The sequence below is a fragment of the Dreissena polymorpha genome, chromosome 14, assembly GCF_020536995.1.
Source record: "Dreissena polymorpha isolate Duluth1 chromosome 14, UMN_Dpol_1.0, whole genome shotgun sequence".
NCBI classification, from domain to species: Eukaryota; Metazoa; Mollusca; class Bivalvia; order Myida; family Dreissenidae; genus Dreissena; species Dreissena polymorpha.
Genome location: NC_068368.1, coordinates 29109231 through 29122273, shown reverse-complemented (window position 1 = coordinate 29122273; position 13043 = coordinate 29109231). Strand labels below are relative to the sequence as shown.

Genomic DNA, 13043 nt, shown 5'->3' with positions numbered 1-13043 from the left:
TCAAGATCACGGTGACTCGAACCAGTCAAATGGTTTCCGGATGATAACTCAAGAATGCTTACGCCTAAGATCATGAAACTTCATAGGATCATTGATCATGACTGGGAGATGACCCCTATTGATTTTCAGGTCACTAGGTCAAAGGTCACAGTGACTTTACACAGTAAAATGGTTTCCAGATGATAACTCAAGAAAGCTTACGCCTAGGATCATGAAACTTCATAGGTACATTGATCATGACTCGCAGATGACCCCTATTGATTTTCAGGTCACTAGGTTAAAGGTCAAGGTCACAGTGACTCGACACAGTAAAATGGTTTCCGGATGATAACTCAAGAAAGCCTACGCCTAGGATCATGAAACTTCATAGGTACATTGATCATGAGTGGCAGATGATCCCTATTGATTTTCAGGTCACTAGGTCAAAGGTCAAGGTCACAGTGACAAAAAACGTATTCACACAATGGCTGCCACTACAACTGACAGCCCATATGGGGGGCATGCATGTTTTACAAACAGCCCTTGTTTTTACAATTATTAGTTTATATTGATTAAAATATCATGACTGGTACATGAATATTACATTACTTGAAAAAGTTCATATTAAAAAGTTCATATTTTCAGTATATTCGGTAATAAAATTTTGCGATGCAAAATCGAAAGAACATCGCAAAAATAAGTGACATAACGATATACACACTCTAAATAATGCAAGTAGATTCATCATTTTATAGATAAAATATATACAACTCACTACGCATGCACAATTTGCATTCCTGGGTTTACCACATGACGATGATGATCGATCTACTTGCGTTATTTATAATTAACTGGTAGTTACCTGGTACACATACCCAGTACAATTTTATTACAGAATATACTGAAAATATAAAAACTTAAAAACTTTTTCAAGTAATGTTATATACCAGTCGTGATATTTTAATCAATATAAACTAATATTGTTAAACAATTACAGTATTTTAGAACTTTTCTTTTTTTCGTAAATCTGGTTGACGGTCCCTTTAAAGAAATTACACTTAAATGAGTAAGTGTACAAAAGCAGATTTAAATAGTGTGAGAAAAAAAAGAGCTGACATAAATAATAGCTGTAATAAATTGGGTTGATGTAGAATATTATAAATTAAGAAATGCAACGTATCATTTATAACAGCACTTAAGATGTGTGGCCTATGTAACAATCTGGTTTAAATGTTTATCTAAAAAGCTTGTTTGGTGCAGTTTAAAGTAATTAACATTAACCAATAGGCGCACAACAGTTTACATCATTACACGGTGTACTGCTATCATACCATGTGAAGTCATTTGCAGGTTAACATGGTTTCTGTTCAGTTTGATAATTATTTTTTCTTGTTGGTATTTTAAAAAATTGAGTGTTTGTTTTCTGGATATTGATTGTAAGAAATATACTGGGATATTAATATTCTATAATTTGGTTTAAGTTTGTAAAAAGTATTTGTTGAAAGTAAATACAAAATGGCGACATCTGCAGTTTCCAGAGATTCTGATGTGGTTAAATATTATTGTTGTACAATCTGCGAGAAAGAGCGGTCTGTAGAAGTAGATGCAGATTTTTACTGTAAAACGTGTATTAAATACTTCTGTAGGAAATGTATTCACTCTCATAGTCAGCATGGTTGGTGGTTTTATAAACAATCTCCCTATGGAAAGGATGAAATAATGAAGTGGCCACTTTCTAAGAAGATGGAGCATTCTCTTTTAACATGTGTCATACACAAGGATGAAAAGTTAACTATGTACTGCCTGGACCACAGTCAGCTCTGCTGCTTCAGATGTATTGAACTTAATCACAGGTAGCTTAATTAATATAACCTATTTTTCAATTCAATTCAATTAAAGTTTATTCAGGTACAAGATCAAGGTATAATATAACAACACTATAGATAAGAACATATGAAAGTAAACAGATATGGTCAAAAGATAACAGTGAACTATACATTGATCTTGCAGACCTGGGATAACCCAATAAAGTACAAGTACTTATTTCCATTGGGGTCCCTTATCTTAAGCATACAATAAGTTCAATGTTACAACACCCTCTCAAAAAGTAAAGGAGACGCATGGCAGATTACAGATGCGGTACGGACGGTCACACACGCACACCTATATCATACCTTGCTAACAATAATATGTAAGCACATAACACTGTTGATTTAAAAATAAAATAGATCATTGTTTAAGAATTAAAAGAAAATTAAGACTAGACGACATCTTATTCCTGCACCTGAATACTATCACAGAAAAATGGACTAAAATAGGAAAATGGACTTAAATAGCATTTTATGTCAGTATAAATTATTGAATTGTATTATGTAATTACCATTATCCATTATAGTTCATTTGGATTATTGTGAGCAGGTATATAATTACTTCTCAATCATTTCATGTGTGCAATTTGTTGCTCAGCTTTAATATGTTAGTTTTTGTTCATTTAGGAATAAAATGTCAGTGGTTAAAGTACATGGACTCACAAGATTAGCGACAACTGTAATGTAAAATTACTTCTCTGAAATGATTTAATAGCTCTTTCTTTATATTAGTTGTTCATTTTCTGTCATCAACAATTAGCTTGTAAAAAAACTGTAGAGGTGACACATATATTGCCCAATATTCATGGAACTTGGTCAGAAGAATGATATTTCTGCCAAATTGAAAACTGGGCCATGTAAAATAAAAAACTAGGTCACAATCATGGTCTAGTTGAAAAGAATGTTTGTAATCACTCCAGAAATAATATTATGTGTCCAATCTTCATTAAACTTTTTCAGAGTATGTTTTTTTTCTAATGATATATTGGCTTAATTAATAAATAGTTCCATTTTTTTAAATACATGCCGCACGGAGGAAATTTTTTCTGAAATGCCGATGGCAAAACCTTGCAAACACTCTACACATCACATTTTATGCTCACCTGAGCACAATATTTTCTTTATGAACTTTTTTCATTTACTTTTGTTCTTCTTTTGTTGTCCGTTGTTCATCGTTAACATTAACCATTTGAACACCCGGGGACGCATTTATTGGCAAATCTTCATTTAACTTGGTCAGATTTTTTTTCCCTAATTATATCTTGGCAACCTTTCAAGTCGTGTCAATTGAGGAAAAAACTAGGTTATATGAAAGAACAATCGTTTGAACACTATAGATGACACATTAATTGCTCAATGTTATCAATCTTTGTAAGAACATGTGTCCAAATGATAAACCTCTCATTACGCCACAATTATTACTAAAACTTGATAAAACTTGGTCAGAATATTTAGCTGGAAAGTATCAAGGCCATTGAAATTGGGTAACGTATATCCAAAAACTATGTCAACTCTAAGAAAAATCTTTTTACAACCATAGACGCCAAATTTATGACTAAATCATGATGAAACCTTGATAATTTTGTGATTTTCCAATCTTGATCACATGCTTCTATAATACTAGGTCACTAGGTGAAATCTTATGAAAGCCCTGTAAAATCTTGGAACCTTAATTGTAATCAATCTAAAGACAGCATTTACATCTCAGTCTTGAATAAACCTACTCATAACATGTATCAAGGCCCAGTTTGTGTCAGGTGCATGTAGAACATAGATTACCAGACGAAATCTAAGGAAAACCTTTGTACAACTACAGAGACCAGATTTGATGACCCAATCTTGACAAAACTGGCTCAGAATGTTTATCTTGGCAATATGGCAAAGTCTGAAAGGGGGTCAATAGTGGCAACGTGTATTACTCTTGCTTGAGAATTGTTACCTTGACCATATCTAGGCCAAGTTTGAATCTTGGGCAGGTTCGTCAAAAATGAAACAAAACTTGCAGCACCCAGAGACCACATAAATTACTAACCTTAATGAAATTTTATCAAATTATTTATGTTGACAGTACAAAGTCCATGACAATACATTTGGGTAAAGGGGGTTAAAAAAGATCATTACTTGTATTCTTCCACAATGTCCAGGAACTCAGGTGAGCATGTAAGGGCAAGACTGGCCCTCTTGTACATTTTTTTATGTCCCCCACTATAGTAGAGGGGGACATATTGTTTTTGCCCTGTCTGTTGGTCTGTTGGTCTGTTGGTTTGTTTGCGCCAACTTTAACATTTTGCAATAACTTTTGCTATATTGAAGATAGCAACTTCATATTTGGCATGCATGTGTATCTCATGAAGTTGCACATTTTAAGTGGTGAAATGTCAAGGTCAAGGTCATCCTTCAAGGTCAGAGGTCAAATATATGTGGCCAAAATCGCTCATTTTATGAATACTTTTGCAATATTACAGATAGCAACTTGATATTTGGCATGCATGTGTATCTCATGGAGTTGCACATTTTGAGTGTTGAAAGGTCAAGGTCAAGGTCATCCTTCAAGGTCAGAGGTCTAATATATGTGGCCCAAATCGCTTATTTTATAAATACTTTTGCAATATTGAAGATAGCAACTTGATATTTAGCATGCATGTGCATCTCATGGAGCTGCACATTTTGAGTGGTGAAATGTCAAGGTCAAGGTCATCCTTCAAGGTCAGAGGTCAAATATATGTGGCACAAATCGCTTATTTTATGAATACTTTTGCAATATTGAAGATAGCAGCTTGATATTTGGCATGCATGTGTATCTCATGGAGCTGCACATTTTGAGTGGTGAAAGGCCAAGGTCAAGGTCATCCTTCACAAGGTCAAGTTCATCCTTCAAGGTCAAACGTCATATAGGGGGAGATTGTGTTTCACAAACACATCTTGTTTCATGATACTTTGTCTTGAATAATGATATTACATGAGGCTGCATTCTTTATACACAGAATAAAGTCAAGTGATGGCTATTATGTAACTAGTTAAGAAATTGTTCAATAAATGATGATAATGTTTAAATGCGGGATCACGTATACTTTTGAAAAATCACTTGACATTCGTCGCCTGCCGAAAATCAATCTGTAACAGTCAATTTCCTCTTGTTAACAGTTACTGGAGTTTAATATGCTTGTGTTAAGTACAGTTAGCAGTTGAAATTGTTGAGTGTATATGTTTGTGTTCTAGCCCATTGTTTATTTTACTGTTTTTAACAATAATTATGATATCATCAATCTTCATCTATGTATTAATGAAGCTGATGCCATTTTATGCAAGAAAGGGATTAGTTAAGAGGAATAATGTTCTCATAATATATGACCTTAAAAAAGAAGAATACTGATAAACCCCAGGTGTAACAGTTGCACTTACCTGTTCAATTGACTGCCTTTTAAGTTGTTATTCAATTCTGGTCGCATTATGTGACTATATAAAACAATTGACAAATGTACACAACTGAGTCTATATAATCTAAACATCACCAGAACTTTTATCTAGCTGTGAGCCATCCATTTGAATACTTTGTATTTTTCATTGTTTTTCTAAATAAGGCGCCATTATGTCTAATTGTTATGACATTGGGTAAATGTATCATGAATCGTTCTAATTTCTTGGTCATTATTTTTGGTCAGTCACATCACTGACCAATTTTGGTCACTGGTGCCCAGAATTCTGGTCATTAATGACCAGAATCTTGGTCACTGTCCAGAATCTTGGTAACTGACCAATTTTGGTCATCAGTATTGAACAATAAGCCAAATATAGTTGACAGTTGAGCTAAAGTTAAGATCTAGAATAGACGTAGCTAAAGAAACTTCAGCGTACAGTTTATATAGGATTGACAGACCTGTACGCTGAAGCGAACCCCATATCAAAAGTCAACCAGAATCGTAACATATTTAGGTCACGCTATAAATAAAAGACAGTTCATTTTCTTGTATACATTTTTACATATATTGGTGAGTGAATATAAATTACTGCATCGGGGCATATTTTAAGGTTCAAATGTTTCAAATGCATCTTACAATAGATGAAAATAACTTTCATCAACCTGAAATTCACAATTTTGACGCCATTGTCGCTTTGTCACGTGACGAGTTTTCATTTGGATACTTTCGGTTCGACCTTGACATTTTTTGCTGAAATTGTAAACATTACTTTCATTCCCTTAAATCTATTATTTGTGATTAACAACTTACGTCTGGTGGATTTAGACTGATTTCGAAGTGAATCAGATAATTTTAAATATTTTTTTACTTTGAGTTTGTATTTACACTACAATTTGTTTACAAATAAAGCAAGAATAATTTAAAAAACAGGGAAATGTCATTCTGAATTTGAAAACACTTGAGCACATGGTATGTTTCTAAACAAAAAAGATAAATTTCAAATGTTTAACCCTTTACCACTTAGATACGTATTTTTACGCATTTGTAGTTCCTATGAAAGTTAAATTTAATTCAAGGCCTTTCTTACTAGATTTAAGTTTCAAAGGCTTCATTTCCAACCCTTAGATACTGATAAGTAGCAAACAGCATAAAACCTGAACAGACTGCGAGTTACTGGCAGGCTGTTCTGGTTTTATGCTGTTTGCACAAAGCCATTTTCACTTTGCTTCTGAGGTGGGAAGGGTTAAGATAGTATTTTGTGAAAGAATATATCAGTTTAATGTGAAAAATGTCAATCTTTCCGATCAAGTGGTTTATTTGGGCCAATAACTGCATTTAAAAGCTGTTATGGACTGGTCTTTGGTAACTGTCAACTTTTCGGGAATTTCTGGTTGACTTTCCTAATGGTGTTGGTCCATAACTTTAAAGTTGCGCAAGTCAAAAATCATAAAAAGTGATATTTAAAGTTATGATAGCCAGAACTAGAATAGACGTGATTCTTGGCGAGAGACAGTCATTCAATTTTTGAAGTAAATACCTTTAAGTCATAATCACATACGTTTTATAGTAATAATCCATTGATATAAAGATTGTTTATATGAAGTAACACTGCTTTTGGGAGCGTTTTTAACACTTTTATTGTATAATTTACATAAAAGTATTTAAAACGGTATACCTCAAAGCAGATGAACGTAACAATATTATATGAAAATAGTCATATCAATGCATTATGCCATATTATATTTTCATGTATGCTTACATGCAGATTGTCATTTCGAAAGTTTTATTGTCCTGTTTTGAAACATTGAACACAATGTATATTTTTATAATAAAAAAACACACTTTGTCCTGGGACACTTCAATGTGGTGGGAATTTAAGAAGTACAAGAATGATAAAGAAAATATATTTATTTATATTAATTAATTAATTTATTTATTTACATGCATATATATTTTTGCAATAATCAGTGTATTATTGCTTCTCGAAAAGTTACATTGTGAATTACGGGAACATGATTTGTTATTGCATGTGCCTTTTTTTTGTTAAACATATTGTTACAATGCCCCGTTTAATTTGTAGTATAATTAAAATAATTCAAGGATAAGTGTTGGCTAATGTCGAGTTGATTTCTATTATATCACTTACTACTTCTCGTGTGTTTTTTTCAGTCTGTGCTTACAAGTGACCATATTACCCAAGGCTGCCACAGGGAAGTCAACAGACTTCAAGAACCTGTCTGTCAGAATGGAAAATTCTCTTTCACAAATGAAACATTTTCAGACCTATATGAAGGACATATTGAGGTCTCTAAAGGTTTCATACAATGAACATGAGAGGCTTATTGTGGATGGTATGCGTCTGAATATAATATCGTTTTTACTGCAATGTGAAACCGGCACAGTGAATACAACACATGAACATATGCAATACACAGTCAATGAAATGCGTGAGAAAATAAAATATTTATTAGCAGATTTTGAGAAAAGCACTATTAAGGAAAAGAAAGAAGAGCTAAGTCTGAATCTAGCTCCTCTCAAGGGTGTGAGAAACAGCAGCATCAGGCTTCATGATGATTTGTCCCATCTCCATACAGCCATACCGAAAGTACTGGGTAGACCTGAACTCTCTTTTATTGCCAGTAAAATATGTCAAGCAAAAATACAACAGTCTGATACATTGTTAAAAGAGAACTTTCCAAACTATGTTTTCACTGCGTGTGGGAAGTCTGAGCACAATGTGAGAATACCAAGTGATTCACACACATGCTGGGTCAGAGCTATATGTGTTCTCCCTAATGGACAAGTTCTGGTTGCAGACTACTATAATAAGAAAGTCAAGCTGCTGAACCAGCAGAACCAGGTGATGAGTCACTGTGTTATGAGTGCTGGGCCAAAGGCCATATGTCAGATAACACCCAATGAGGTGGCAGTTGCTGTGGATGATAATACCACACATGAGGTTCAGTTTATCAAAGTGGACCAGAGCCAGTTTGTGAGAGGCAGAAAGTTTCAGTTACAACATAGATGTTATGGTATTGCCCACTACCATGGCGACCTGTTCATTGTCTCTGGTCAAGCATTGTTTAAGTACTCACTGAGTGGAAAACAGGTCTGCAGACTTTATGAGGATCTGTCAGGTCTTATGACAGGTAAGAATCATGGTGGGTTCATCCTACAGCATAACATTTATTTATTGCAAAGTTTTTGTAAATTTGGTATAAGTTACATGTTTTAATTTAGTGTAACAATAACCGGAAGGAAATTTCAGTATTATTGATGTTACTACATGATATGTCTATAAATAGAAACAGAGTCCTGGGAAAGATACACTTTCTGACCTTGTCTTCATATTTTGTGGTTGTCAGATTACTGCACGTGTTTAAAATGTTATATAAATACAAATACTCATAAACAAAAAGCAAAAAATAATAATAAAATCACATAAAATAGATACTCTTTAATTTGCTGTTGTTGGATTTTAAGAAGTGTTCAAGCGTATGTATGTAATATTTATGATTCATTTTTACATCTCAATTGTGTAAATGGTTTAGAAAAAAAACAGATAGAAAAGCCTCAATATATTTTTCATCTGAACGTTTTTTTCTTGTTATAAACACTTTACAAACACAAATAAAGTCGTACAAAATGCACATATATGAAGTATGTCTGATAAAGTGTCGATTTTACTTATGTCAGTATATTGTTATGTGTACTGTACATGTGCCTTAAATCTATTATTGCTGCATATAGTAACATTCATAATATACATGTTTGGTTGAACAGTGCAATAATTTCCGTATGTTTAATTGTTTCCATCTGTTTAATTGTGCTACTCTTCATTTCTAATTCACCAGTCACATTTCAGCATTTCAAACGTTTACACAATAACACTGCTGCTGAAGTTTAATGTCACACTTAACTATTGAATAATTGGAGTGTATGCATATATTTTAGATGTGCACATGCCTATTTATAACAACGCATTTGTAATACAATATCACTGCAGTCTGTTTAGTTAAATTGTTTCACATTTACAGTAATTCAATATCTTGATGTTACTCTGTTTTGCAGTATACACATGTGCTGTGAGTCCCACACTGGACAAGCTGTATATTACCAACCTCTCCAGTGACAAGCTCCTCACCCTGGCCAGGGATGGTACACTCCTGGCTTCATTTACAGACCCAGAACTAGAACTGCCATGTTGTGTACATGTGACCCCTGTAGGCCAGGTGCTGGTCTGTGGACGCCTGTCCCTCACTTTAGTACAAGTGGACAGCGTGGGGAGGACTAAGCTGGCCACTATGACTACAGAGATGGATGCAGTGTGGGCCCCAAAGTCAGTCTGCTACAGCAGCACCACATCCTCAATCATTGTGGGCATGGAGGGAAACCACATCCTGGTGTTCAAAGTGGAATAGTGTGTACATTTATGTACTTTTCGTTGTAACTAGTGATTAATGTTTCAATGACACTGTGCTCTTAAGCATAAGGACATTGTAGTGTGATATGATACACTACAACATTGTGTGTGTGTTTAGTTGCAGATACAAATCATGTATGAACACAAATGGTAATTTGCTTGAGACTTTCAGGCTCTTTTAATGAGGCTTATTTGGGCTGAGTAGTTACACCATGATTAAGGTTTTAATTACATCCTGAGACAACCTGATTGCATATAGATAAAAGTTGTTTAGTTTGTGTTAAAAATTTAGTATACTCTATGCTAAAGCCAACTACAATCTTATGTTATTTCATGTATCAGCAAGAAATTATCTGCTGTGCAATAACTACTTCACAAAAAGACTTAAGTGTGGGCTGCACTGCCTAATCTAACTGTTAAAAACACTGTTGAACAGTCCGTCCAGACTCTCTTATTCATATTTGCTGGTGTGAACTGTATAACACCACTTGGATTATGTGTCACTGAATTGCCTCTTGGTGTGAAATCTTTTTGGAACTGACCCATCTGTTAACCAGTGGAAATGTGAAGGGAATACTCATATTAGGCAATATGCCGGCAAGTATTCTACAAAGTGTAGCAAATTAAACAACCAAGATTATGAAGGCAAGCAACCATGTTGGAGAAACTTGTAATACTTGCTTTAAAATCCCACTATTGCTGTGAACATTATTGAAATGCCAAAAGAACATGTGCTTTAATTTGAATACGATATGGAAGCTGCTGATTTGTGACGTGAACATTAAGATGTACTTCTCATATATTGATGTGCGTTCTGCATTAACGTACAGTGTAGGAAATTTATCAGTCATATCCTCTGAAGTAAAGAAGGGCAAGGAACTTTACAATCTATGATGATAGCAGACACAGATTCATTGTTTCGAAAGTGAATCCACAGCTTGTCAAGGACACCTGAGTGGTCGGCCACGAGGACCAGCTCAGCCAGCACGTCATGGACACCTGAGCGTTAAGCCATGTGGACCAGCTCAGCCACAATCGCGCCCCTCACTAGCTGCTACAGGAGTTGATGTGACTCACAACATGACAGGAGGACAGCACTATTTGAGGAAGCATTGCCACCTCCTCTTCCAATCCAGGTCTGTCTCGGGCTCATGGAAATCTAATCAGAAAAAGCATCAAGGTAAGTATACTTATTTTTGTTGGGATTTGTTGACCATAAGCATCCAGTCATGTAATGTGAATTTGCACTCGTTGTTTTAATCTTGATCACTGTTCTTAAATACAACATATATTGGTAAAATATAAGTAAAATTATCAGGTTTACGTAAGGAAAACAACGTACATAACAGAAACTCTATGATGTTTTTCCGGTATCAAACAGGTTTTAATTAGTGATGGCAAAATTATTCGAATATTCGAATATTCGATTGAATGGCCAGTATTCGAATAATAGAATTGATATTCGCATTTTTTTCAAACGTAATTGCCCTAATATTAAATGACCTACGAGCCGCTTACTAATTGGCACCCGAAATCATTTGGGATAAACGTGTTTGATGTGACGTTCTTCGTGTCAAACTGCGGCCCGTATCAGCGTGTGTGTACGGGAGAAACATCCTCCGGAAGAAACACACTTCCCTAAAAACAGCATAGCGGAAGAAACTCCCTTTCACATTTTGCATACGCGGAAGAAACACCCTCGATAGTTTTGCATAATGCGGAATAAACCCCCTTTTATATCGGAACAGACCCCCTTTCCATATTGTACTAACAGTTAAAATCACAGGTAATAAGCGTCTACGCTGGTATTTGCGGTTCGTTTATTCGATAGCGTTGGTTTTAATTAGTGTTTGTTTTTTAGAAAAGGTGTCACACTCAACCCCAGATATTTGATTCATTTGATCTAATGTTAATATAAAAGGCTATAAAAAAAGGTTTAGCAACCATTCAGAATTTCCTGACCAATTACGTGCCACTTCGCCATGTCCTAAATCCTAACACGATTTACGCCCAGTTTATAATTCAAAAACACAATATTTCTGACTGGATATTCAAAATTATGAAATGAGCACAACTGCTTATTTTCAATCACAAAAACCATAACAAACTATGATATGAAACGATGCGTGACGTAACTGTTGTAAAACTCCATCAGTCAGCTATAAAATAGAAGTTTATGGGAATCTTACACACATCCTTTAAGCTTAATGGTGTACAACAATTTCGTAAACGTGATTTTCTGCGATACGATCTCAAAACGTTTCCAAATAGAACTCAATACATGTGAATATGGAAAACATATAAACGCTGATCAACACTTCATATCTAGAGGCGAAATACAGCATACTGTTAAATGCACTGAATGGTTGAATGGTTTCGTTTAGGAATACATGCAGTCAACACACGTAAACACTTCTTTCTGACCCAGAGGACTGACTGGCTGGCTGACTGGCTGGCTGGCTAACTGACTGACTGACTGACTGGCTGACTGACTGACTGTCTGACTGACTGACTGACTGACTGACTGTCTGACTGTCTGACTGACTGACTGACTGACTGACTGACTGACTATAATAATAATAATAATAAATAATAGTTTCTTATTTGGTCTTGTTAAAATTATATCCCAAAATGAACATTTATTGACAAACAAATACTTTTTTTTTCAATTAGGTGCCAATTAAGAGCTTCAATTGACTGGCGAATAATAATTTAGTTTCTATGATCACAGTTTTAAAAGACATTAAAATGTTTCTTTTTATAAACGTACATGATATCGTTATTTTATTATAAATTTCGTAAACGTGATTTTCTGCGATACGATCTCAAAACGTCCCCAAGCAGAACTCAATACATGTGAATATGGAAAACATATTAACGCTGATCATCACTTCATATCTAGAAGCGAAATACAACATACTGTAAAATGAACTGAATGGTTGAATGGTTTCGTTTAATGAATTCATGCAGTCAACACACGCAAACACTTCTTTATGACCCAGAGGACTGACTGGCTGACTGACTGGCTGACTGACTGACTGACTGGCTGTCTGACTGTCTGACTGACTGACATACTGACTGACTGACTGATTTACAGACTTACTGACTGACTGACTGACAGACTGACTGTCTGACTGACTGACTGACTGACTGACTGGCTGGCTGGCTGGCTGACTTACTGACTGACTGACTGACTGACTGACTGACTGACTGACTGACTGACTGACTATAATAATAATAAATAACATTTTCTTATTTGGTTTTGTTAAAATTATATCCAAAATGAACATTTATTAACAAACAAATACTCTTTTTTTCAATTAGGTGACAATTAAGGGCTTCAATTGACTGGCG

At 34.9% G+C, this 13043-nt stretch overlaps 1 protein-coding gene across 1 annotated transcript; it reads left to right on the top strand.

The window, feature by feature from the left end:
• Nucleotides 1–1139: 1139 nt before the first annotated feature.
• On the top strand, nucleotides 1140–9892 carry LOC127858163 (uncharacterized). The gene is made up of 3 exons (XM_052395131.1): nucleotides 1140–1832; nucleotides 7436–8415; nucleotides 9338–9892. Exons 1-3 carry the CDS (start codon nucleotides 1495–1497, stop codon nucleotides 9685–9687), a joined length of 1668 nt encoding a protein of 555 aa, XP_052251091.1. The 5' UTR covers nucleotides 1140–1494; the 3' UTR covers nucleotides 9688–9892.
• The last annotated feature ends 3151 nt before the right edge of the window (nucleotides 9893–13043 follow it).

Bases quoted from the DNA above. Each gene is read 5' to 3' on its own strand.
- LOC127858163 (XM_052395131.1), top strand. From the start codon at position 1,495: ATGGCGACATCTGCAGTTTCCAGAGATTCTGATGTGGTTAAATATTAT. The intron at 1,833-7,435 runs GTAGCTTAATTA...TGTTTTTTTCAG, and splicing joins TGTATTGAACTTAATCACAG to TCTGTGCTTACAAGTGACCA. The intron at 8,416-9,337 runs GTAAGAATCATG...TCTGTTTTGCAG, and splicing joins TCTGTCAGGTCTTATGACAG to TATACACATGTGCTGTGAGT.